The sequence below is a fragment of the Vanellus vanellus genome (assembly GCF_965231255.1).
Source record: "Vanellus vanellus genome assembly, contig: HAP1_SCAFFOLD_53, whole genome shotgun sequence".
In the NCBI taxonomy this organism is placed as follows: domain Eukaryota; kingdom Metazoa; phylum Chordata; class Aves; order Charadriiformes; family Charadriidae; genus Vanellus; species Vanellus vanellus.
Genome location: NW_028128477.1, coordinates 685,583 through 710,666, shown reverse-complemented (window position 1 = coordinate 710,666; position 25,084 = coordinate 685,583). Strand labels below are relative to the sequence as shown.

At 52.4% G+C, this 25,084-nt stretch overlaps 2 protein-coding genes across 2 annotated transcripts; both read right to left on the bottom strand.

The window, feature by feature from the left end:
• Window positions 1–16,344: 16,344 nt before the first annotated feature.
• Window positions 16,345–17,274, bottom strand: LOC309684348 (olfactory receptor 14A16-like; the record flags this gene model as incomplete). Its single annotated transcript, XM_082500276.1, has 1 exon — window positions 16,345–17,274. One exon carries the CDS (start codon window positions 17,272–17,274, stop codon window positions 16,345–16,347), a length of 930 nt encoding a protein of 309 aa, XP_082356402.1.
• A 6,456-nt stretch (window positions 17,275–23,730) lies between these two features.
• On the bottom strand, window positions 23,731–24,666 carry LOC309684347 (olfactory receptor 14J1-like; the record flags this gene model as incomplete). The annotated part of the gene is made up of 1 exon (XM_082500275.1): window positions 23,731–24,666. The coding sequence occupies one exon, from the start codon at window positions 24,664–24,666 to the stop codon at window positions 23,731–23,733; it is 936 nt and encodes a 311-aa protein (XP_082356401.1).
• Between the last annotated feature and the right edge of the window lie 418 nt (window positions 24,667–25,084).

The following is a 25,084-nucleotide window of genomic DNA, read 5'->3' as shown; positions in this document are numbered from 1 at the left end:
ACCCTTGCACAACACTGAGTCAGATGTAGCTGGTCAGATAACAGCTCTTAAATGAAATGGGATGTCCCAGGTAGAATAGGGAGAAAAGGGAGAAAGAGAAAAAGAAGACATGGGCTGAGATAAATATTATTTAAAAGAACAGTAACAGAAAAGATATTATTATTACTACTACTACTACTACTACTAATAATAATAATAAACAAAATAAAGTGATGCAACACAAATTGCTGACACTTCCCAATGATTAACTCCCCAGCCTGTCCGGAGATGTGATCACCGATCCCTGCCCCCCTGCTAACTCCCATTTATATACTGAGCATGACATCTATGGGATGGAATATTCCTTTGGCCAGCTTGTCTTGTCTGTGGCCCCCCACCTTCCACAGGAAGTTGAAAAAGTCCGTGACAGTATAAGCATCACTCAGCAACAACTAAAATAATATCTGTTAGCAATGTTATTCTCATAGTCAATCCAAAACACAGCAGCTACCAGGAAGGATATTAACTCTATCCCAGGCAAAACCAGGACAGCGTCCGCCCCTTATTCTATACCATCTACCTCATGCCCAGGTCTTACACTTTTCCATAAATCACCACCATTTTCCTGTCTTTCATATATGTGTATATGCACACAGATATCATTCCCTTAGTCCATGGCCCATCCCACTGAAATGTCCCTTGAGTTCATTTAATCCATGACTTTGGGCTCCATCTGTTGTAACTGTCTTTCCCGGCAGGAGACGTGGTGTGTGGTGTTGAATTGTTGCGTGCTGCATCTGGAGCTCACAGCTGGTGTAGCCGGCATGGCCCATGCCCATCATCTGTGGGTTGAAGATGTCGATCTCAAGACAATTCCCGGGTGCCAGTTGCTGCAGCCACTTCTGGTTCCATCACTTCTGCACTTTGCTCAGTTTCATCAAAGTTCATTCTTCATTAATTTAGGTCACTTTCACTGCAATGCCATAGATAGAGCATATAGCAACCGTATCAGTGATGACTTATAGTGGTAATTTAGCAATAAATATCATATCATTTGATTCTTTGGCCATTCTCACCAAAATCAAATCCCCTTGAGGAACACATCGATCATCCCCATCCTCCTGCATCACCCACCAAGTGCACTCAGGGCCTTAAAAAAAAGCAATCCCACAGATAATTTTGCCTTTGCTTGTGTCAGGAATAACCCAGACTCTGTCCCCAAACATATTCAGATCCTCAAATGTTACCTAACCAGGTGGCCTTTGCCAAATGTGTATCCCGACTTTTGAAGGTCCCACCACCCATGGCTCTCAGTGTAGTTTATAGCAGTCCGTTGTATTGTTTCATTTTCCCAGAGGCTCGTGCATGGTAGGGGATGTGATACACCCGCCCAATGCCATGCTCTTTGGCCCAGGTGTCTATGAGGCTGTTTGGAAATGAGTCCCACTGTCTGACTCAATTCTCTCTGGGGTGCCACGTCGCCATCAGACTTGCTTTTCAAGGCCCACGATAGTTGTTCAGGGCGGTGGCATGGGGCAGAGGGTGTGTTTCCAGCCGTCCGGTGTTTGCTTCCACCGTTGTGAGCACGTGGCGCTTGCCTTGGCGGGTTTGAGGGAGTGTGATAGAACCAATCTGCCAGGCCTCTTCATATTGATATTTCAGCCAACGTCCTCCATATCAAAGAAGCTTTAACAGCTTGGCTTGCTTAAATGCAGCACACATTTCACATTTGTGGATAACCTGTGCAATAGTGAACATGATCAAGTCCACCCCCTGGTCACGAGCCCATCTATATCTCGCATCTCTTCCTTGATGGCTTGAGGCGTCATGGGCCCACCAAGCTATGAATAGTTCACCCTTACGTTGCCAGTCCGTGTCCACCTGAGCCACTTCAATCTTAGCAGCCTGATCCACCTGCTGGTTGTTTTGATGTTCCTCAGTGGCCTGACCCTTGGGTACGTGGTCATCTACATGATGTACTTTCACAACCAGATTCTCTATCCGGGCAGCAATGTCCTGCCACAGTTCAGCAGCCCAGATGGGTCTACCTCTGCACTGCCGTTGCTCTGTTCCCACTGCTGTAACCACCCCCACAGAGCATTTGCCACCACCCATGAATCAATATAGAGGTAAAGCACCAGCTGCAAGGGGGCTCACAGCCGGTCCCGGGTCACCCCTGCGCCTGTGATTTCACTTTGGGGCACATTCCAGAGCCACCAGACAGGCAGGGGTTGGGAGATGATATTGGAGGGAGGGCACGGACAAAGCGCTGTAGCACCTCCAGGAGAAGCACTTTCCACTGCCACAGGCTGTGACCTGGGCGATAGCTTGGCTCCCAGCGACACTCATCCTCACCCAGGGAGCGGAAGAGGAGTGCTGTGCTTTGCACCATCTTTAGTGAGCTTTGTCTGGAGGAGAGACTCTGTGATGGGTGGCACTGAGTTCAGTGCTCACAAGAACATCCTCTGTAGCTGCAGTCAATAGTTCAGGTCAGTGCTTGGAACAAGAGGGGATGGGGACACACAGCATTTCCCAGGCTGTGTCACGCTGCCTTAGTGTCCCTGCAGTGCTTCCCTCGGCATGAAAACTCTCCTTCAGCACTTCCCCATAGTCCTGGTGCCTCCCTGGACACTGGAATTCATCCCCAACCCAAGATCTCACAGCAGCGCTGGAAGCGGTGTCTGACAAACCCCCCGATGTGGTGCAGGGCTGGAGCGTGGCCAGCCGGGCTTGTCTGCCGTGGGGCGGGAGGTGTTCCTTCCCCACACAGCGCCATTCTCTGGTGGTCTTGTTGAAGCAAGGAGGGCACTGGCCCTGTGGCTCTCTGTGCACCACCGGAGGCGGTGACTCCTTGTTAAAACAACCGGCTCGTAACACATGAATTAATAAACCCCACGGCCTCCCAGCGTGGCTACTGCGTGTGCCCAAATTGGTGCCCCAGGAAGGAGGCACAGGGCATAACAGGGTCCGGGTCTAACGCAGCAAAGCTGCTTTTCCCCCAGCACTGCTTTGCTTTTTTCAGGGCTTTGTTTTCCACTTGCTGGAGCAATGGTGGGAACGTCGTCTATAAAATCCCCAGCACCTCACCTGAAATGATGCGGCTCATTACCAAGTATGCCTACACCGGCACAGTACCTGTCACGGCCGACAATGTTGAACGTTTGCTGATAGCAGCCGACCAGTTCAACGTCATGGGCATCGTCAGACTGTGCTGCGAGTTCTTAAAGTCCCAGCTGTGCTTGGAGAACTGCGTCGGCCTCTGGAGATTCACCGAGTATTACTACTGCCTTTATTATTGACTTTATTATTGACCTGCTGGAAGCAGCCCACGCGTTCATCCCCCATCACTTGGAAAGGGTGACCAGAGTGTCGAGAGAGTTTCTGGAGCTCTCCGTCAATGACCTCCTGTGTGTCCTGCAGAAGGAGGAGCTCAGTGGGAAAGAAGAGGCCGTGTTCAAGGCCGTTCTGCTATGGATGGCTCAGGGCCTGCAGAACAGGAGGCAGCAGGTTGCAGTCTTGCTGGGCAAGGAAGAGTGGAAGGGGGGACAGAGGGCATTTATTTAAAACAAAGAAAGTCTAGGTTATTCTTAGCTTAGAAAAAATAAACTCAGCATTTTTGACAGTAAGGACTTTGCTTGAAACTTTTGAAATCCTGCCTTCACAAGGGTATAAATTTGTAGTTCATATTCACTGTACATACACGCCACTCACCCAAATCCCATTGCTTGTTGCACGTGCATGGTTTCCGAAGGCACACACACTGACACTGACACTATGGAAATGATGAGGTATGTGTTGTCTATGAGTTCCCAGGCCACAGTTGTGTGAGGCATTGCACAAGCATCGGAAATCCTTGCCCAAAACAGTTTGCAAACCACCCGTTCCTTTCGACTGGGCTCGAAAGGGGGAGCATCTTGCATAGGGGAGGATGGCACATCGCTCTCATGTTCTTGAGGCAGTCCTATTCGAGTCATGGTTTCAGTCAGAGTCCTTCCTGAACGATCATTGCCTGGGAGGACAGCACCATAAAGGCAGTCAAGTGCCTTCTGGGCCACCCCTGGGGACAATTCTCGGCCTTCGAGGATAACATCATGAAAACTTTCCAACTGCCCATGCTGTCCCAGGAGAGAGATTGGGACACAAAGTATGGAATTACACGAGTGATTCTCTGTTCACGAGCACGAGTGGTCCCAGTCAAATTGGGACACCCCAAATGCAGTTTCACACATGGTTCTTATACCTTTAGAGCATTCAGGTACAACACAATTTGAGTGATCGCTACGTAACACGCACACGCAGGCTGCTGTTTGGCAAAGCAACTCTCATGCTGTGGCATCATCATCCACCTGCTGCTCTCCTAATGGAGACGTCCCTGGAGTCGGTCTTGCTGCAGTTCCTTATCTCTGATGCCAGATCAGGGGAGGGTTTCACAGGGGTGTCAGAGGGGCTGGGAGGCTGGCGTCATCCGGGCAGTGCTGGAGTATCCTTTCTTCTTCTGGCTGGGGGCTGTCTTCTCCTCCCGACAATGAGCTGGGTCCTGTAGTCATGCTGACTGAACCATGGCTATGCAGTACGCAATAGAAATGCTGTATATCTTAAGAAAGTTCATACAATTTCATACTCTAAAATGTAATTGTTACAATAGTTCGGGAATGAGATTTTCCTAACAGTCCCTCCTTTTCCTTTCACCGTCAGGGTCACACTATACTCTTCATTATTTAAGTCGTAAGTCAAGTTCATAAGGTAATATTACACTGTAAACACACCCATCTAATTAGAAAGCAAAACAAGAGAGTGAATACAACCACCCAAATCCTTTCAGTTCACAGTCCTGTTCCTAAGTCTGGAAGCCAAGAGGTTAGCCACCCAAAGAGATTTAGGGGAGATCCCTGCCCTATTTTGTGTAATATTTTTAAATGAGTCTTTCTCTTGTTTCTCTCAGTTTTGTTTTTCTGGTCTTGACTGACATAAAAACCCCAGCAGCTCTTATTCAAGAACGCACCTACTCTGTCCTGTACTTCTAAAGGGTGCTCTAGAGCTAAGACTTTCTATATTACCATTTTTGATAAAAATTTGATTTCTTCCTCTAAGGCTGTCATACTGCCTGCCCTCATTAATGGCTTTTTCTAATTCTCTTGACACATTTGCAGTAGCCCTTTCTAGTTTTGCAGACCCTCACTGTGGGATAAAATCTATTACAGACAGGTGGAACTCAGTGCCACATTATCAAAGGCATTTGTGAAAGGCAGGTCCTGCTTGACTAACCTGATCTCCTCCTACAACGTGGTCACGCGCTCAGTGGATGAGGGAAAAACTGTGGATGTTGTCTATCTGGACTTTAGTAAAGCCTTTGACACTGTTTCCCACAGCATTCTCCTGGAGAAACTGGCTGCTCATGGCTCGGATGGGCACACGCTTTGCTGGGTAAAAAACTGTCTGGAAGGCCGTGCCCAGAGAGTGGTGGTGATCGGAGTTAATTGCAGTTGGCGGGCGGTCAGGAGTGGTGTCCCCCAGGGCTCAGTGCTGGGGCCAGTCCTGTTTAACGTCTTTATCAATGATCGGGATGAGGGGATGGAGCGCACCCTCAGTCAGTTTGCGGATGACACCAAGCTGGGGGGGAGTGTTGATCTGCCTGAGGGTAGGGAGGCTCTGCAGAGGGATTCGGACAGACTGGACCCATGGGCCAAGGCAGACTATAGGAGTTTCAATGAGGCCAAGTGCTGCGTCTCACACTTTGGCCACAACAACCCCCGCCAACGCTACAGGCTTGGGGAGGAGTGTCTGGAAAGCTGCTCACAGAGAGGGACCTCTGTTGTTGGTTGATAGCAGCTGAACATGAGCCAGCAGTGTGCCCAGGTGGCCAAGAAGCCCACCGGCATCCTGGCGTGTATCAGGACTAGTGTAGCCAGTAGGACCAGGGAGGTGATTTTCCCCCTGTACTGGGCACTGGGGAGGCCGCATCTTGAGTACTGTGTTCAGTTTTGGGGCCCTCACCACAAGAAGGACATTGAGGCACTGGAGCGTGTCCGGAGAAGGGCATCGAAACCGGTGAGGGGTCTGGAGCACATATCTTATGAGGAGCGGCTGAGGGAACTGGGGTTGTTTCGCCTGGAGAAAAGGAGGCAGAGGGGAGACCTTATCGTTCTCTAAACATATCTGAAAGGAGGTTGCAGAGAGGTGGGGGTCCACCTGTTCTGTCAGGTAACTGGTGTTAGAACAAGAGGAAATGGTTCAATTTGCACCAAGGGAAGTTTCAACTGGATATTAGGAATAATTTCTTCATTGAAAGGGTCATCAGGCATTGGAATGCGTTACTCAGGGCGGTGGTGGAGTCCTCATCTCTGGAGGTGTTTAAGGGTTGTGTAGTTATAGTGCTGAGGGACATGGTTTAGTGATGGGCTTGTCTGTGTTAGGGTAATCATCGAATCATAGAATCATAGAATTAGTGAGGTTGGAAGGGACCTTTAAGATCATCAAGTCCAACCGTTAACCTACCCTGATAAAAACACCACCACTTCTAAACCATGTCCCTAAGCACCTTTTCTTAAACACCTCCAGGGATGGTGAATCCACCACCTCTCTGGGCAGCCTATTCCAATGTTTAATAACCCTTTCAGTGAAAAAATGCTTCCTAATATCCAATCTAAACCTGCTCTGACATAACTTGAACCCATTTCCTCTTGTCCTATTACTTGTCACCAGGGAGAAGAGGTCAGCTCCCATCTCTCTAAAACCTCCTTTCAGGTAGTTGTAGAGGGTGATAAGGTCTCCCCTCAGCCTCCTCTTCTCCAGGCTAAACAACCCCAGATCCCTCAGTCGTTCCTCATAAGGTTTGTCCTCCAGACCCTTCACCAGCTTTGTAGCCCTTCTCTGGACACGCTCCAACACCTCAATGTCCTTCTTGTAGTGAGGGGCCCAAAACTGAACACAGTACTCGAGGTGAGGCCTCACCAGTGCCGAGTACAGGGGGATGATGACTTCCCTAGTCCAGCTCACCACACTATTCCTGATGCAGGCCAAGATGGTGTTGGCCTTCTTGGCTGCCTGGGCACACTGCTGGCTCATGCTCAGCCGGTTGTCCACCAACACCCCCAGGTCCTTTTCTGCCAGGCAGCTTTCGAGCCACTCCGCCCCCAGTCTGTAGCGCTGCATGGGGTTGTTGTGACCCAAGTGCAGGACCCGACACTTGGCCTTGTTGAACCTCATACCATTGGCCTCTGCCCATCTGTCCAGCCTGTCCAGATCCCTCTGCAGAGCCAATCTACCCTCAAGCAGATCAACACGCCCATCTAGCTTAGTGTCGTCTGCGAACTTACTGAAGGTGCATTCGATCCCCTCATCCAGATCATTGATAAAGATCTTAAAGAGAACGGGCCCCAGCACCGATCCCTGGGGGACACCACTTGTCACTGGACACCAACTGGATTTAATTCCATTTACCACCACTCTCTGGGTACGGCCATCCAGCCAGTTTTTTACCCAGCGAAGAGTACACTTATCCAGGCCATGAGCAGCCAGTTTCTCCAGGAGAATGCTATGGGAAACGGTGTCAAAAGCCTTGCAGAAATCCAGGTAGATAACATCCACAGCTTTTCCCTCCACCACTAAGTGGGTCACCTTGTCATAGAAGGAGATCAGGTTTGACAGGTTTTAATGATTGGACTATGTGATCTTACAGGTCTTCTCCAATATAGGAGTTTCTATGATACTGGGATTCTGTGATGATGGCCCTGGGGCAACCTCGCCGGGGTGTCCAGTGGGCACAGGCACAGCCCAGACCCTGCTCGTCTGGTCCATCATGTCTCTCGCAGGAGCCCGGCTGTGCCAGGACACTGCTGTGTGTCCCCACCCTGCACACTCCCACACTTCAGCTCTTCCCTGGGGTTTTCCTCTCTGGGGCACTTCCCATCCCCACCAGCCCAGACACTCCCTGAACCTGGCTATCTCCTGCCCTCTCCCCAGCACAGACCAGCAAAGCAGCCCCATTGGGACTGGTCCCACAGCAGGATGTGCAGGCCAGTGAGACTGTCCACCCAGCCGGCATGCTGAGGAGACCTCCACCCCAGGCAGCTTGCAGCCCCAGCTGCCAAATGTCCTCCCAGGATGGCATGAGAGAATTGGCCCAGGGCACCCTCAGGAAGGTCCTTTGGCCCCAGGGACAGGCAGCCTGCCCCGAGCTGCCCCACTGCAGCAAAGGGTTCCTCTTGCCATGGCTGTCCTGCACACACTCGGTGCCCTGCTCTTCTCCCGCCACAGCCCATCTCCCCTCAGAGCCTTTTCCTGAGAGAGCTCATCTGTGCTGGCCTGGCCAGCCGTTCCTGCACCCCCTCCCCAGGCGTCCCACAGCCCCCAAGCTGGTGGTGCGGCTCTGCAAAGCCCGGGGCTGTGGTGCCCAGGGCCATGCTGGTCAGGCTGGGAGGCAGACCCAGCTCAGATGGCTCCTGCCCCCTCCACCTCAGCACACAGATGAGGCCCCTGCAGCTATAGAGAACATCTTGGAGAATGGATCTCAGACAAACAAGTCAGTGCAGGGCCCTTTATTTTGTTTAAACACACAGAGAGAGCAGCTCCTTATTTACAGAAAGTCTCTGCCTAACACAAGACAGGCAGATGCTGACATTGAAAAAGGATAAAGGATGGCTCTGTTCTTTTGTTGACAGAATTCATACAACCATGAAATCCAAACACCAAAGACACAAAAGGAAAAACTCTACCAAAGAGAGTCTGGTCCTGTAATGAGTTACATTATGAGTGCTGTGCAGAACAAGATGGGCAGTTCATTGCTGCTTCTGAGAAGAAACCAGTCATCCATTTCCTTAGGGCATCCTTGAGCTCCTGGTTCCTCATGCTGTAGATGAGAGGGTTCACTGCTGGAGGCACCACTGAGTACAGGAATGACACGAACAGATTCAGGGATTTGGAGGAGATGGAGGGGGGCTTCAGGTTAGCAAACATGGCAGTACTGATAACGAGGGAGACCACGGCCAGGTGAGGGAGGCACGTGGAAAAGGCTTTGTGCCGTCCCTGCTCCGAGGGGATCCTCAACACAGCCCTCAAGATCTGCACATATGAGACCAAAATAAAAACAAAACACCCAAAGGCCAAACAGGCGCTAACAACAAGAAGCCCAACTTCCCTGAGGTAAGCATCTGTGCAGGCGAGCCTGAGGATGTGGGGGATTTCACAGAAGAACTGGTGCAGGGCATTGCCCTGGCAGAGGGGCAGTGAAAATGTATTGGCCGTGTGCAGGAGAGAATTGAGAAACCCAATGCCCCAGGCAGCTGCTGCCATGCGGACACAAGCTCTGCTGCCCACGAGGGTCCCGTAGTGTAGGGGATGACAGATGGCAACGTAGCGGTCATAGGCCATGACGGTGAGAAGAGAAAACTCTGCTGAAATGAAAAAGACAAACAGAAAGACTTGACCAGCACACCCTGCATAGGAGATGGCCCTGATGTTCCAGAGGGAATTGGCCATGGCTTTGGGGAGAGTGGTGGAGATGGAGCCCAGGTCAAAGAGGGAGAGGCTGAAGAGGAAGAAGTACATGGGGGTGTGGAGGCGGTGGTCGCAGGCAATGGCGGTGATGATGAGGCCGTTTCCCAGGAGGGCAGCCATGTAGATGTCCAGGAAGAGCCAGAAGGTCAAGACCTGGAGCTCCCGTGTGTCTGCGAACGCCAGGAGGAGGAAGTGGGTGATGGAGCTGCTGTTGGACATCTGATCCCTTTGTTCATGAGGGTCTGCCAAAGGAGGAAAGCACACTCAGAAGTTAGGGCTGCGCTGAGCAAGTCTCTTCACATTCCCTGTGTCCTTTTGATTAGGACCTTTTGATTTCCCCAAGTTTTGAGCTCTGCTTTGTTCTGGCCAAACACGGCATGAGGAGGAGGCTTCTGCCCATGGGCTCCGGAGCAGTCACCCCTGCTTGACAGCAGTGGGCATCTGGGAAAGGTGTGGCAGCTTCTGAAAGTCACCGTTTGCCTCATCGGTAATCCCTGTGTCATGAAGACAAGCTGGTCAGCATTTTCCAGCAGGAGAATGCCAGGGAAACTCCCACAAGTGCTCAAAGTGCAGTGATCTCAGCAGAGCCAGCTCACCCCCCAGCTCCACACTGCATTTTCCACAGCCCCACAGGTTTGGCTGGTTTGAAGGACTTTGGTCCCACGGACACAGCTGCATGGCAGTGTTGGCGTGTGAGCCACACCTGAACCCCCTCTTACTAGAGAGTATGGATGTAAGAACAAGAGCAGCATGGACAGGAGGGGAAGGTGGAGAAATGCTCCTGCTGAGAGAAGACAGAGACCCATAGAACTAAGGAGTTTCTCCTCCTTGGTGTGTGGCTGCTGAGGAGGCACCTCAGCCAGAAACCCCACAGCCTTGATGTCAGAAGCTCTGCTGGGCGAGAGAGGAGGCCAGTAGAAGGCGCCCTCATTACAGGAGATGGCAGGAGGTGCCCGAATCACCCTCCCAAGGCACATGGGAGCTGTTCCCTCTCTTTCCCTGCCCAGGGCTCTGCTGCCTGGAGCTGTCCCTGCTGGGAGCTCTTTCTCTGGCAGCGCGTCTCCTCGCCGGCAGTGCACACAGAACCCATCACAGACGCTGTGTGCTCAGCTCTGTCCCGCAGACACCTCCTGGCAGCAGAACACTGCCCAGGAGCATTTCTGTGGGTGCAGGCTCTGACAGGAACATCTGACCGACTCTGATAAGGCTGGAAAGGTGATGCTGGGTGCTCTCTGTAAGCTGTAGCATATGGATTTTTCTTACTCCCTGATTTATTCACCTCGAAGTGAAAAAGATTTGGAGGCTCTGTGCCTTCTGAAGAACAGGGAGACAAATCTCCACGTCTCACCCACCCCCCCCCAAAAAAAAAAAAACAAAACCAAAAAAAGGCAGAAGACTGAAAGCACAAACTCCTTCCCTTTCAGGTAGCTTCTGCCTTGACGTTCTTCTTGAAAAGTTTCCTCTGCCACTGCCCTTCAGCTGTGACCTGACCCACGCAGTTCTCTCTCGGCAACACCAGGACCCCGCCATGCAAGGAGTTGCTCCTTCCACACACACCTTCTCCCCGCAGCACCTCCGTGGGAGGGGGAGAGCTGACCCTGGCAGGCGGCAGAGTCCCTGCCCCGGCACACAGCCCCTGGGGTGCAGGGACCCTGCTGGCAAGGACAGCCCTGCCCACCCCTGCCTGCACACCCACCTTCACACATGGCAGTGGTCCTAAGGATAAGGCAGCCATTGTGCCCTGTCACTCTGAAGGCACAGCAGGGCATCCCTGCTCTGGAGCACATTCTTTACCTCTACACTAGAGGAAGTGTCGGCGTCCTCCTGAAAGATCCCATAGACCATGGGAGGAGCAGCTTTTGGACATCTTTCCAGGAACTGCAGCTGCAATTGCCCTAACCCAGAGACTTACCATGTCAAGGGCTATGAAGATTTCTCCCCCACAGTGAGCCCTCAGCATCCTCCCTCTCCAGACTGCCCTTAACCTCTCTCTGCCTCCCTGCTCTGCCCTCGCTGCCTGCAGGCAGTGCTCTCAGCCCTGCTGTGCCGTGCAGAGGAGCTGCTCCTGGGCAGAGCTGTCTCTCTGCAGCGCTGCCCGCTTGCCAGGAGCTCCCTCCAGCCCAGCAGCCCGGCCCAGCTCGGCAGCAGAGGACCAGGCCACGCTGGCACTCTCTCTGTCCCCTCTGGGCTCCTCCTTGGAGGTGTCCCTGGGGCTCCAGGGGAACCGCCTGTGAAAAAGGCTGATGCAATCTCTCATGTTCCCTCCCTCAGCTGCGCAGAGACACTTACTTCCAGCAGTGTTATTTCTCCCAGCAGAAGAAGAGCTGGCCATGAGTAACCCCTCTTCTTGTCCAATCAGTAGCACACACGGGTTCTTGGATTCTTGGTACCAGGATTCCTTATGACAAGTCCCCAGCTGACTGGTGCCACAGCTGGGGGGCTTCAGCCCAAACATGCAGCAATGATCTCAGCCAGGGGCACAGACAGGACGAGCTGGAGCCGTTCCTGTGGCAGACAGAGCTGTGACATGGTGGCAGAGCTCAGTCCAGCTGGTCTTCAAGGACAGCCTCCTCCAAGCTCAGCTATAGTCCAGATCACAATTCAATCTAACCCCGAAAGGCAATTCAAGGGCACCAGAATGAGTGTTTACTCCTTCAGGAAGTGTTCAAGGAGAAACAAAGCCACTGTGTGGCCACTGCTGAGTTTCAGAGAGCGGGTGGAGCTATATGGGAGATTCTATACATCCTCTTTGCCTCACTCTGCCCCAGCAAGGTCTCCCAGGGCTCTGAGACAAGGGGCAGGAATCTGGAGGAACGCCACCAGCAGTGGATTGTTCCCAAGTCACCTTAACTAAGACAATCCTTACCAGTCTATGGGACAGGAGGGGTGGCAGCTGAGGGAGATGACAGGGTAAGCCAATGTCCCAGCGTGTCCAATGACACTCCGTAATCATTGAAAGGCCATGGAGGTTGAGGGAGGGAACTCCCTGATGACTGGCAGCATCCAAATATTGCATGCTCTTACCTAGTCTTTCTTTTCTCGCTGACATACTTAAAGAAGGATTTTTTGTTTGTCTTGATGCCCCTGGCCAGATTTAGTTCAATCTGGGCTTTAGCTTGCCTAACCTGATCCGGGGCTGCTTGAACAATTTCTCTGTATTCCTCCCAGGCTTCCCGCCCCTGTTTCCACCCCCTATAGGCCTCCTTTTCACTTGTGAGCATGTCCAGGAGCTCTTTGTTCATCCATGCAGGCCTCCTGGCTTTTCTGCCTGCCTTCTTCTTTGTAGGGATGCATGACTCCTGAGCTTGGAGAAGGTGAGCCTTGAATATTAACTGGCTTACTTGGGCCCTTCTTCCCTCCAGCGCTTCATCCCATGGCACTATACCAAACAGATTCTTCAAGAAGCCACAGTCAGCTCTGCTAAAGCCCAGGGTGGTCAGCTTGCTGCGCACCTTCCTCGCTGCCTTGACGATCTCAAACTCGACCATTTCATGGTCATGGCAGCCCAGGCTGCCCTTGAGCTTGACACTGCCTACCAGCCCCTCCTTGTTGGTAAGGACAAGGTCCAGCAGAGATCCTCTCCTCCTTGGCTCCTCTACCACTGGGAGAAAGACGTTGTCAATACAATCCAAGAACCTCCTGGACTGCCTATGCCCTGCTGTGTTACCCTTCCAACAGATGTCAGCAAACTTGCTGAGGGTACACTCTGTGCCCTCATCCAGGACGTTGATTAACATGTTGAACAAGACTGACCAGTACTGACCCCTGGCGAGCACTGCTGCTGACAGGCCTCCAACTAGACTCTGTGCCGAACACTATGCTATCAGCCTCATTCCGCACAGTATTCTTGTGTCCAGTTAGGACATTATGGTCTGATTGGGTGGATAAGTAGATGGGTAATAACTGAGATCAGTACTCGGGCTTGAAGGAACTTGGTGAATGCATAGTGTTCTGCCCAGAGGGATGTATCTAGTTGGGTTCCACCATGTTTCAAGGGCTTTTAATTACCCAAAGGAGATGAGAAAATGCTTTTTTTATACCATTTGTAGCTGACACCTCAATGAGGAGAGCAGACATAATATTAGAAGGCAGGGTTGCCATCCCAAGGGACTTAGACAAGGACAGGCCACTAGTAACATCATGTTATCCAACAAAGACAGATCTAAAGTTCTTTTGCTGAGGTTGACTAAGGGCCTGAAGTGACAGAGGGCAGGGACTGCCTAGGTTGGTATCAGCACTGCAGGAAAGGCTCTGGTGGTACTTCTGTTTCATTAGGCAAAACATGGAGCCATCTGCAAACGCCAAAAGCATCCTGGGCAGTATGAGCAGGAGCACAGCCAGTGGGAGTGATTATCGCCCTGGGCTCAGCACATTTGAGAACAGATCCAGAATACTCCCCCAGGTTCTGACCCCCTTCAATGCATGAGAGACATTGGTAAACTGGAGCTCATTTAGTGGAGGGCCACCAAGGTGGTCAGGGTTGGAGCACTTGTGCTGTGAGAAGAAGCTGAAAAAGCTGGGCTTGTCCAGCTGGAAGGAAGGAAGATCTTGCGGGAACATGCAGCAGCATGTCCCAGTGGACAACAGGATGACGATGAGCCAGCAATGTGTCTTGGTGGCCGAGAAGGCCAATGGCATCCTGGGGTGCATCAAGCAGAGTGTGGCCGGCAGGTCGAGGGAGGCCATCCTCCCCCTCTACTCTGCCCTGGTGAGGCCTCATCTGGAGTACTGTGTCCACATCTGGGCTCCCCACTTAAAGAAGGACAGGGAACTGCTGGAGAGGGTCCAGCAAAGGGCTACGAAGATGATGAGGGGATTGGAACATCTGTCTTATGAGGAAAGGCTGAGGGACTTGGGGCTTTTTAGTCTGGAGAAAAGGAGACTGAGGGGGGACCCTATCTATGCTTATATATACTTAAAGGGAGGGTGCCAGGGGGATGGGAAGTCTTTTGTCAGTGGTGCCCAGTGATAGGACTATAGGGAACAGGCACAAACTTGAATGTAGGAAGTTCCATCTTAACATGAGGAGGAAGTTCTTTCCTTTGAGGGTGGCAGAGCACTGGCACAGGCTGCCCAGAGAGATTGGGGAATCTCCCACTCTGGAGACATTCCAAACCCGCCTGGTTGCCATCCTGTGCAACCTGCTGTAGGTGACCCTGCTCTGGGAGGGGGCTTGGACTAGATGATCTCCAGAAGTCCCTTCCAACCCTGACCACTCTGTGATTCTGTGAAACTGGAGAGACATGGATATGAAGGGTGGACTGTTCGGTGGATGAGGAACTGGTTGGATAGTCCCATCCAGTAGTGGTCAACGGCCTCACATCCAGATGGAGACTGGTGACAAGCGGTGAACCTCAGGGGTCCATACTGGGACCAGTACTGTTCAATATCTTCATCAGTGACATAGGCAGTGGGATCGAGTGCACCCTCAGCAAGTATGCTGATGACACCACGCTGAATGGTGCGATTGAAACTCCCAGCGGACAGGATGTCATCCAGAGGGACCGGGACAGGCTCAAGAAGTGAGCCCGTATGAACAGCGTGAGGTTCAACAGGGCCAAGTGAAGGGTCCTGCACGTGGGTTGGGGCAATCCCTGATATCAGTACAACCTGGGGGATGAAAGGATGGAGAGCAGCCCTGCCGAGAAGGACTTGGGTATACTGGGGGGTGAAAAGCTGGACATGAGCTGGCAATGTGCGCTCGCAGATCACAAAGCCAACGGTATCCTGGGCTGCATCAAAAGATGCATTACCAGCAGGTCGAGGGAGGGCATTCTGCCCCTCTGCTCTGCTTTGGTGAGACCCCACCTGCAGTGCTGCTCCAGCTCTGGAGCCCTCAGCACAGGACAGACATGGACCCGTTTGAGTGGGTCCAGAGGAGGCCACAAAGCTGCTCCGAGGGCTGGAGCACCTCTGCTGTGAGGAAAGGCTGAGAGAGTGGGGGTTGTTCAGCCTGGAGAAGAGAAGGCTCTGGGGAGACCGGAGCGGGGATTCCTCTTGCGGGGCTCGTGCTGGCGGTGAGGGAACGAGGAAAAAGAGGCTGGTCACTCTCTGCCTCTCCGGAATTCATATTGTGCCTCATCCCCAGCCCTGACTGAATTTGCCCCCTTCTCTCCCCAGTCAGCCCCACGCCCCAGGACAGCACAGCAGTCCTGGCCCTGGGGTTCCGTCAAGCACCTCCTGCATCTCCCCACTCTCCCCTCCCTGTGCCTGATGAGGCCCTCCTGACTCCCCCGGCACTGCAGCGTCCTTGTGCCTGGACACATTGGTTCGGTGCTTTACGTTAGTGGACTTGACCTTTGAGGGTATATCACCTTCAGAGTCTCCATCTGTTCCAGCGCAAGGGCACGTGTCGAGTCCCTAATCCTGCCTCTCCTCCCCCTAAAAAATGCATTTCCAGAACATTCTGTATATGCCATCAGTCCTGTCATACATAAAGAAGACTGAGGAGATAATGGGAGTCTCCCCTTCCATTGTGTACCAAGAAGAGCGCTTTTAAATCCAGAATATTTGGTGCAGTGGAACCCAATAGTACCATCAGCTTAGCTCCAAAAACGTTGAAAACTTAAGGAGAGGAGACTCATTAAAAGACCAAATAATTGAAAATGTTCTTGGAAGGAACTCTGGAGGAACAGTCCATCCTTCAGGCACTGCACTTGGGAGATGCCCTTTTATTGAAGAGCTGTTATCTGTCAGGCCACACCTGACACAGTGTTGTGCAAGTGTCAGACACAGTAGGATCAAGCCTCAAGACAAGCAGCGTAAACTCAGAAAATTATCTATAAGTAGGATTATCACAAGAGAAAAAAGCATAATCACAGCCTAAGATAAGCCCTAGGCAATGTGCAGAGAAGGGGCGGCAGGTTATTGTCAGTGAAACAGCGTCCATTGGGCCTGTTTCCGCAGGGCAGCCTTGAGCTCCTGGTTCCTCATGCTGTAGATGAGGGGGTTCACTGCTGGAGGCACCACCGAGTACAGAAATGACACCACCAGGTCCAGAGATGGGGAGGAGATGGAGGGGGGCTTCAGGTGGGCAAACACTCCAGTGCTGATAAAGAGGGAGACCACAGCCAGGTGAGGGAGGCACGTGGAAAAGGCTTTGTGCCGTCCCTGCTCCGAGGGGATCCTCAGCACCGCCCTCAGGATCTGCACATAGGACACCAAAATGAAAACAAAACATCCCAATGCTAAACAGATACTAACTAGAAGAAGCCCAAATTCCCTGAGGTAGGAGTGAGAGCAGGAGAGCTTGAGGATGTGGGGGATTTCACAGAAGAACTGGTGCAGGGCATTGCCCTGGCAGAGGGGGAGTGAAAATGTATTGGCCGTGTGCAGGAGAGAATTGAGGAACCCACTGCCCCAGGCAGCTGCTGCCATGCGGACACAAGCTGTGCTGCCCAGGAGGGTCCCGTAGTGCAGGGGTTGGCAGATGGCAATGTAGCGGTCATAGGCCATGACGGTGAGGAGAAAATACTCTGTTGACATAAAAAAGAGCATGAAAAAGAGCTGGACAGCACAGCCAAAGTAAGAGATATCCTGGGTGTTCCAGAGGGAATTGGCCATGGCTTTGAGGAGAGTAGTGGAGATGGAGCCCATGTCTATGAGGGAGAGGTTGAGGAGGAAGAAGTACATGGGGGTGTGGAGGCGGTGGTCACAGGCGATGGCGGTGATGATGAGGCCGTTTCCCAGGAGGGCAGCCAGGTAGATGCTCTGGAAGAGCCAGAAGGTCACGAGCTGCAGCTCCCGTGTGTCTGCAAACTCCATGAGGAGGAAGTAGGTGATGGAGCTGCTGTTGGACATTTGCTGCCTCTGGGCAGGGGCACCTGTCCAAGGAGGGAAACAGAGTAAGTCAATGCAGACTTCTGTAAGAAAAATGAAAGCCATTTCCCGTAGGCTCTGTCTCTGTTGCATACACTCCCTTTTCATTTTCCAGGAGACCTTCCTCACCTCCATGGCTGGAGCTCTATTTGGCGTTGGCTGCCTGTTCCGTGAGGAGCAGGGTGCTGCCCAGTGGCTGCCGAGGGGTCAACCCTGCTCTGCAGCAGGGAGTTCATAGGGAGGGTGGTGGCAGGAGCCAGTCCTGGTGTTCTGCTTTGGCTGAGGAACCCACACCTAATGCAGATGGGCTTTTCAACATCTGAACACTCACTGCTGTGGAACAGGGATGGCAGAAGGCAGTTGGAGAGGCTTTGGGTATTTTACAGCTCTCCCACCTCCCCTGGGCACTGTTCTGGGATGTCAGAAACCCTTAGCATTTCTGCTGCCCTCCAGGGGAACAGAGTGAGTGCTGTGAGACATGAGGATTGCCTGTGGCAGAGAGCAGAGTCAGGGGAGATGGTTTGTCCCTCCATCTTGCACCGTCATGAGATGGAGGGGGATCACCCTCTTCTATTATGCAATCAGACAGTGCTGAGAGCAGAAGGATCCATCTCAGACTATGAAATGTCTCACCCTTTCTCAAGGTCTCAGCAGCCCACCTCTAGCCAAGGACACACATGACTCATTTCACCCACCCAACAGCATTTCCTCAGTCACAGAATCTCTGTTTCTCTGTGGGGCTTTGCGATAACACAAAGGTGCTATGGGACAGGTTGGCATCCTGGAGGGCAGCTCACAGCTTCCATGGACACCCAAAGGACATACCCAATTTATGGCATCTCAGTGAGAGAAAATGGACTCCTTCCCCACCCACACAACCTGCACTGCCCACAGCCCCACAAGTCAGAAGAAAACTTTGACACTGGTTCCCATGGACACACAGTCAGGAGTGGATGAACAATATCAGTGTGGGACTCTGCAGCTGAAATTCCCATCCCAGGGAGGCTGACAGCAATAAAAAGATAACTTTAAAGGATACTCGTGGACAAACCAGGAGAAATGCCGTGAGGGTCTGACTGGGAGAGTCACGGGGAGAGGCAGCCGGGCACTCAGGGCAGCATTACCCTCACCCTGCTGGGCACGCCACCGCCCAGACGCTGATCATGCAGGGCAGGTGCCCTCAGCCCCACCGCTGGGCAGCAGCAATGGGGCACGTGGCAGGAGGGATGCCCTTCGCCTCTCCTGCTGCTCTGCCGGGCACAGAGCTGACTCCCACCCCAGAGCCCATGGCCGTGAGGGCTTAGGGCTGTGCTGGGTGACTCAGGGAATGCATCTGCACTGCAGGGGTGGCTGGAGGTGCCCCTATCTCCCCTGCAGCAGGGCTTCCAGGAGCAGCTCCCTCCTTCCCTGCCCATCTCCACTGCCTGGAGCTCTCTCTGCCAGCAGCTCTTTCCCTGCCCCCATGACTCTTCCCTGCCATTGCTCACAGACCCCATGGCAGCCCCCGTGTGCCCAGCTCTGCCCTGCAGCCTCTGCGTGTGTGCAGGGGCTAAAGGGCAGGTGCCACAGACCCTGGTGAGACTGGAAAGGGGATGCTGGTGCTGTCTGTAGCCCCCAGAGCTGGAAACCGAAGACACAGACTCAGGAAAGCTCCTTATCTCTACAGGGATCCCTCCTTTGACCTTTCTTTTAATGTCCCTTTATACATCTTCCACTGCCCACCCAGCCAACCAAGATGGGAAACATCAAAAGACAGACCCTCTACTGTTCAGGGAACTCAAACATGAAATGTGCCCTCAGGAATGCCCAGAGGTCATCTGGAGGTGTAAAGAGCCCTGACCCACACAGCACCCTCTTCAAAGCAGAATGACCCTGCCCTGCCAGGGGTTGCTCCTTCCACCCACAGCTTCTCCCCACAGAAGCTATGTGGGAGCTCCCCGGGCAGGCGGAGAGCTGACCCTGGCAGGCGGCAGAGTCCCTGCCCTGGCACACAGCCCCCGGGGTGCAGAGACCCTGCTGGCAAGGACAGCCCTGCCCACCCCTGCCTGCACACCCACCTTCACAGCCCTTTGACCATTCCTGGGAGAAGGCAGCCGTCATGCCCTGTGCCTCTGATGGTGAAGCAGGGAAGCCCCAATCTAGAGAATGTCCTCTTCTTCCACAGCAGAGAAGTGTGAGCGTCCTCCTGAAAGATCCCACGGGCTGTGGGAGGTGCCAGCTGTTGGAGATCTCTCCAGCTACTGCAGCTGCTCTGCTTTGGGAAGAGTTCTCCCCTCATTCACCCTCAGCATCCTCCCTCTCCAGACTGCCTTTAATGTCTCTCTGCCTCCCTGCTCTGCCCTCGCTGCCTGCAGGCAGTGCCCTCAGCCCTGCTGCGCTGTGCAGAGGAGCTGTTCCTGGGCAGAGCTGTCTCTCTGCAGCGCTGCCCGCTTGCCAGGAGCTCCCTCCGGCCCAGCAGCCCGGCCCAGCTCAGCAGCAGAGGACCACTGGGCCTTTCTCTGCCTCCTCCCCGCACTGCCCCAATCCCTCGAGGTGTCCCTGCGCCTCCAGGGCTGACAGCTCCTCCAAGGCAGCGGGGTCTCTCCTGGGGAGCAGAGTTTGAAGCACAATGAAGTCATCACTGACTGTCTCTTTCTGAACCCTGGACGGACTGATTCCTGTGGTGGGAATTGCTCTGCCAGATTGTGCGGACCTACAGGAGGTTTCTGTGTTCCCCTCTGGAAACCCCCATTCCTGCCCCATTGCCAGGCAGGGCACGGAGGCAGTGACGGGCTGGGGATCATTCCCACCGGTGCAGGGCAGGGATTGAGCCAAGTCAATGAGGCATCTCAGCTCTCAGCAGTGTTCCTGAGGCCGGAGGGACATTCAGCTTCTCCAGTGCACCCCACAGACCCACCAGAGGGGGAATTCCTCTTTCCTCAGCTCAGCTGCCCTAAATCAGTGTGAGATCCTTCTCTGAGCTGCCCTGTGATCAATGGAGACAGAGGCCAGGAGGGAGCTTTTCCAATGCAAACACCAGGTTACATTTGAGGTGCCAGAGGTGGTTCAGGACATGTACAGAGAACTGCAAGCTCTAATGGAGCACTTTTGAGAGACAGGGCAGCATCTGGGGGCACTGGTGGGGAATCCCTTTGGCCAACAGAAAACATAGAAGATCACAGAATCACAGGATCACAGAATCACAGAATTGTAGGTGTTGGAAGGAACCCTCGGAGATCATTTAGTGCAACCCCCCCGCCAAAGTAGGGTCACCTAAAGCAGGTTGGACAGGAATGCAGCTGGGCGGCTTTTGAATATCTCCACAGAAGGAGACTCCACAGCCTCTCTGGACAGCCTCTTCCAGTGCTTTGGTGCCCTCAAAGTAAAGACATTTATCCTTGTGTTAAGATGGAATTTCCTGTGTTCCAGATTGTGCCCATTTCCCCTTGTCCTGTCGCTGGGCAGCAAAGAAAAGAGTCTGCCCCCATCCTCTTGACACCCTCCCTTTAGATATTGATAAGCATTGAGGAGATCCCCTCTCAGCCTTCTCTTCTCCAGGCTCAACAGACGCAGCTCTCTCAGCTGTTTCTCATAAAAGAGGTGCTCCAGTCCTACATTTTGCCCTGCTTCCACGCAGGATCCGGAACTCCACCATCTCATGGTCACTGCAGCCAAGGCTACCCCCAGCCTTCACATCCCCAACTAGTCCTTCTTTATTTGTCAGTAAAATGCCCAGCAGTGCACCTCTCCTTTTTGGTTTCCCCACCAACTGTGTCAGAAAGTTCTCATCAATGCTCTGCAGAAACCTCTGGGACTCTGTGTGCCTGGCTGTGTTGTTTCTCCTGCAAATACCAGGGTGGCTGAGGTCCCCCTAGAGAACCAGGGCCTGTGACCATGAGGCTATTTCCAGCTGTCTGTAGAAGGCCTCATCAACTTCCTCTTCCTTATCTGGTGGTCTGTAGTAAACACCCACAACAGTGACTCCCACATTAGCCTGTCCCTTAATTGTTAACGATAAGCTCTCAACACATTCTTCATCCAGCTCCAGGCAGAGCTCAATGAGTTCCAGTTGCTCTGTCCCATAGAGAGCAATTCCACCACCTCACCCTGCTGGCCTGTCTTTCCAAAAAAGTACATAGCCATCTGTGACAGCATTCCAGTCCTGCGAGCTATCCCACCATGTCTCTGTAATTGCAATGAAACCATGGCCCTGTGACTGCACACAGATCTGTACTTCTTCCTGTCCATTAACCACACTGCGTTTGTACAGCCGTTTCAGAGAGGTCATCAAGCATGCAGGTTCCCTGGAGGAGAGCGAGAGGATCCATCACAGTCGTACACGCCCTGGAGGTGGTTGGCTTTCTGGATATCACCTTGGGAGTCCGCTAAGGAATATTTGTCACTGCTCTGGTTGGCTGTGGTTATTGCCCAGCTGGATGTGACAGTTTCAAGCCTGCCTCACCAAGCTGGCCAGCCTGCTGCCAAAGACTCCCTTGCCTCTTCTAGACAGGTGGATCCCATCCCTCTCTAAAAGGCCATGTTCATATTTTATTGTCATAAAAGCAAAAACCCTCATGATAGCACCAGCCACGTAGCCAGGAGTTGACATGCATTAGGAGTCCGTTTCTGGCTGCTCCCTTCTCTACCTGGTAAAACAGAGGAAAAGACTTCTATGTAGTCTAAATCGACCCTCTTCTACCTTAGAACTATTACCCATTGCCCTGTCGCAGCAGGCACTGCCCAAAGGGCAATGATGCCACGCTTGGTTTGTTCCTGCGAGCTGTCAGCAGGCAGTGCTCGGAGCCAGGCGCTGTTGCCTGCCACGGGGCCTGCACACCCTCATCCCACGAGCAGAGCATGCAGCGGGCCAAAGAGCATGGCATTGGGTGGGTGTATCACATCCACTACCATGCACGAGCCTCTGGGAAGATCAAACGATACAACGGACTGCTATAAACTACACTGAGAGCCATGGGGGTGGGACCTTCAAACGCTGGGATGCCCATTTAGCAAAGGCCACTTGGTTAGGTAACATTTGAGCATCTGCTATGGAGCTCTCCCTGCCCAGTGAGAACTTTTTCATACTGTGAAAGGAGATAAAGTCCCCATAGGGCACATGAAGAATATGTTCGGGAAGAAAGTCTGGGTTATTCCTGACACAGGCAAAGGCAATCCTATCCATGGGATTTCTTTTGTTTAGGGCCCTTGGTGCACTTGGTGGGTGATGCGGGACGATGGGGATGACCAATGTGTTCCTCAAGGGGATTTGATTTTGGTGAGAATGGCAAATGAATCAAATGATATGATATTTATTGCTAAATTACCACTATATGTCATCACTACTACAGTTGCTATATACTCTATCTATGGCATTGCAGTGAAAGTGACCTAAATTAATGAAGAATGAACTTTGATGAAACTGAGCAAAGTGCAGAAGTGATGGAACCAGAAGTGGCTGCAGCAACTGGCACCCGGGAATTGTCTTGAGATCGACATCTTCAACCCACAGATGATGGGCATGGGCCCTGCCGGCTACACCAGCTGCGAGCTCCAGATGCAGCACGCAACAATTCAACACCACACACCATGTCTCCTGCCAGGAAAGACAGTTACAACAGATGGAGCCCAAAGTCATGGACTAAATGAACTCAAGGGACATTTCAGTGGGATGGGCCATGGACTAAGGGAATGATATCTGTGTGCATATATACATATATGAAAGACAGGAAAATGGTGGTGATTTAAGGAAAAGTGTAAGACCTGGGCATGAGGTAGATGGTATAGAATAAGGGGCGGACGCTGTCCTGGTTTTGCCTGGGATAGAGTTCATATTCTTCCTGGTAGCTGCTGTGTTTTGGATTGACTATGAGAATAACATTGCTAACTCATATTGTTTTAGTTGTTGCTGAGTGATGCTTATATTGTCATGGACTTTTTCAACTTCCTGTTGAAGGTGAGGGGCCACAGACAAGACAAGCTGGCCAAAGGAATATTCCATCCCATAGATGTCATGCTCAGTATATAAATGGGAGTTAGCAGGGGGGCAGGGATCGGTAATCACGTCTCCGGACAGGCTGGGGAGTTAATCATAGGGAAGTGACAGCAATTTGTGTTGCATCACTTTATTTTGTTTATTATTAGTAGTAGTAGTAGTAGTAGTAATAGTATCTTTTCTGTTACCGTTCTTTTAAACAATATTTATCTCAGCCCATGTCTTTTTTTTCTGTTTCTCCCTTTTCTCCCTATTCTTCTTGGGACATCCCATTAAATTTAAGAGCTGTTATCTGACCAGCTACATCTGACTCAGTGTTGTGCAAGGGTCAGACACAGTAGGATCAAGCCTCAAAAAAAGTAGTATAAACCCAGAAAAATATCAATAAGCAGGATTATCACCAGAGAAAAATTCAGGCTCGTGGTCTAAGATAAATTCTGGGCAATGTGCAGAGAAGAGGCGGTAGGTTATTGTCGTTGAAACAGCGTCCATTGGGCCTGTTTCCGCACGGCAGCCTTGAGCTCCTGGTTCCTCATGCTGTAGATGAGGGGGTTCACTGCTGGAGGCACCACCGAGTACAACACTGCCACCACCAGGTCCAGAGATGGGGAGGAGATGGAGGGGGGCTTCAGATGGGCAAACACTCCAGTGATGATAAAGAGGGAGACCACGGCCAGGTGAGGGAGGCACGTGGAAAAGGCTTTGTGCCGTCCCTGCTGAGAGGGGATCCTCAGCACAGCCCTCATGATCTGCACATAGGACACCACAATGAAAACAAAACACGCCAATGCTAAACAGACACCAACCACAATCAGCCCAGCTTCCCTGAGGTAGGAGTGTGAGCAGGAGAGCTTGAGGATGTGGGGGACTTCACAGAAAAACTGGTCCACGGCATTGCCCTGGCAGAGGGGCAGTGAAAATGTATTGGCCGTGTGCAGGAGAGAATTGAGAAACCCACTGCCCCAGGCAGCTGCTGCCATGTGGACACAAGCTCTGCTGCCCAGGAGGGTCCCGTAGTGCAGGGGATGGCAGATGGCAACGTAGCGGTCATAGGCCATGATGGTGAGGAGAAAATACTCAGCTGAAATAAAAATGAGAAAGAAAAAGAGCTGGACAGCACATCCTGCATAGGAGATGGCCCTGGTGTTCCCGAGGGAGTTTGCCATGGCTTTGGGGAGAGTGGTAGAGATGGAGCCCAGGTCAAGAACAGAGAGGTTGAGGAGGAAGAAGTACATGGGGGTGTGGAGGCGGCGGTCACAGGTGATGGCGGTGATGATGAGGCCGTTTCCCAGGAGGGCAGCCAGGTAGATGCCCAGGAAGAGCCAGAAGGTCAAGAGCTGCAGCTCCCGTGTGTCTTCCAATGCCAGGAGGATGAAGTGGGTGATGGAGCTGCTGTTGGACATTTGCTGCCTCTGGGCAGGGGGACCTGTCCAAGAAGGAAAAGGCAGTCATAAACTGGGAGAGACTTCTCTGAGGAAATCCCAATGCCATTTCTCACAGAAATCCCCCTCCCACAGCTGAATGAGGAATGATCCAGCTCATTCCCAACCCCACAAACTCAGTGACACTCTCCCTTATCGGGTAAAATACTGCTTCGTCACCTACTTTCCATGAGGGCACCTCTGGGGCACGAGTCAGAGGCAGAGTCAGAGGCAGAAGAGAAGCTGACCCGCACCTCCTCCCAAACTCCTTAGATGCAGAGTTCAACAGAGGGGTGGGGAAACAAGGAGAAACACGTCTGTGCTCTGAAAAAATGAAGCGAGGAGAGGGAGTCAGGCAGGCGTGCAGTGAAGCCTTCTCCTCAGTGACATTGTCTCCAGA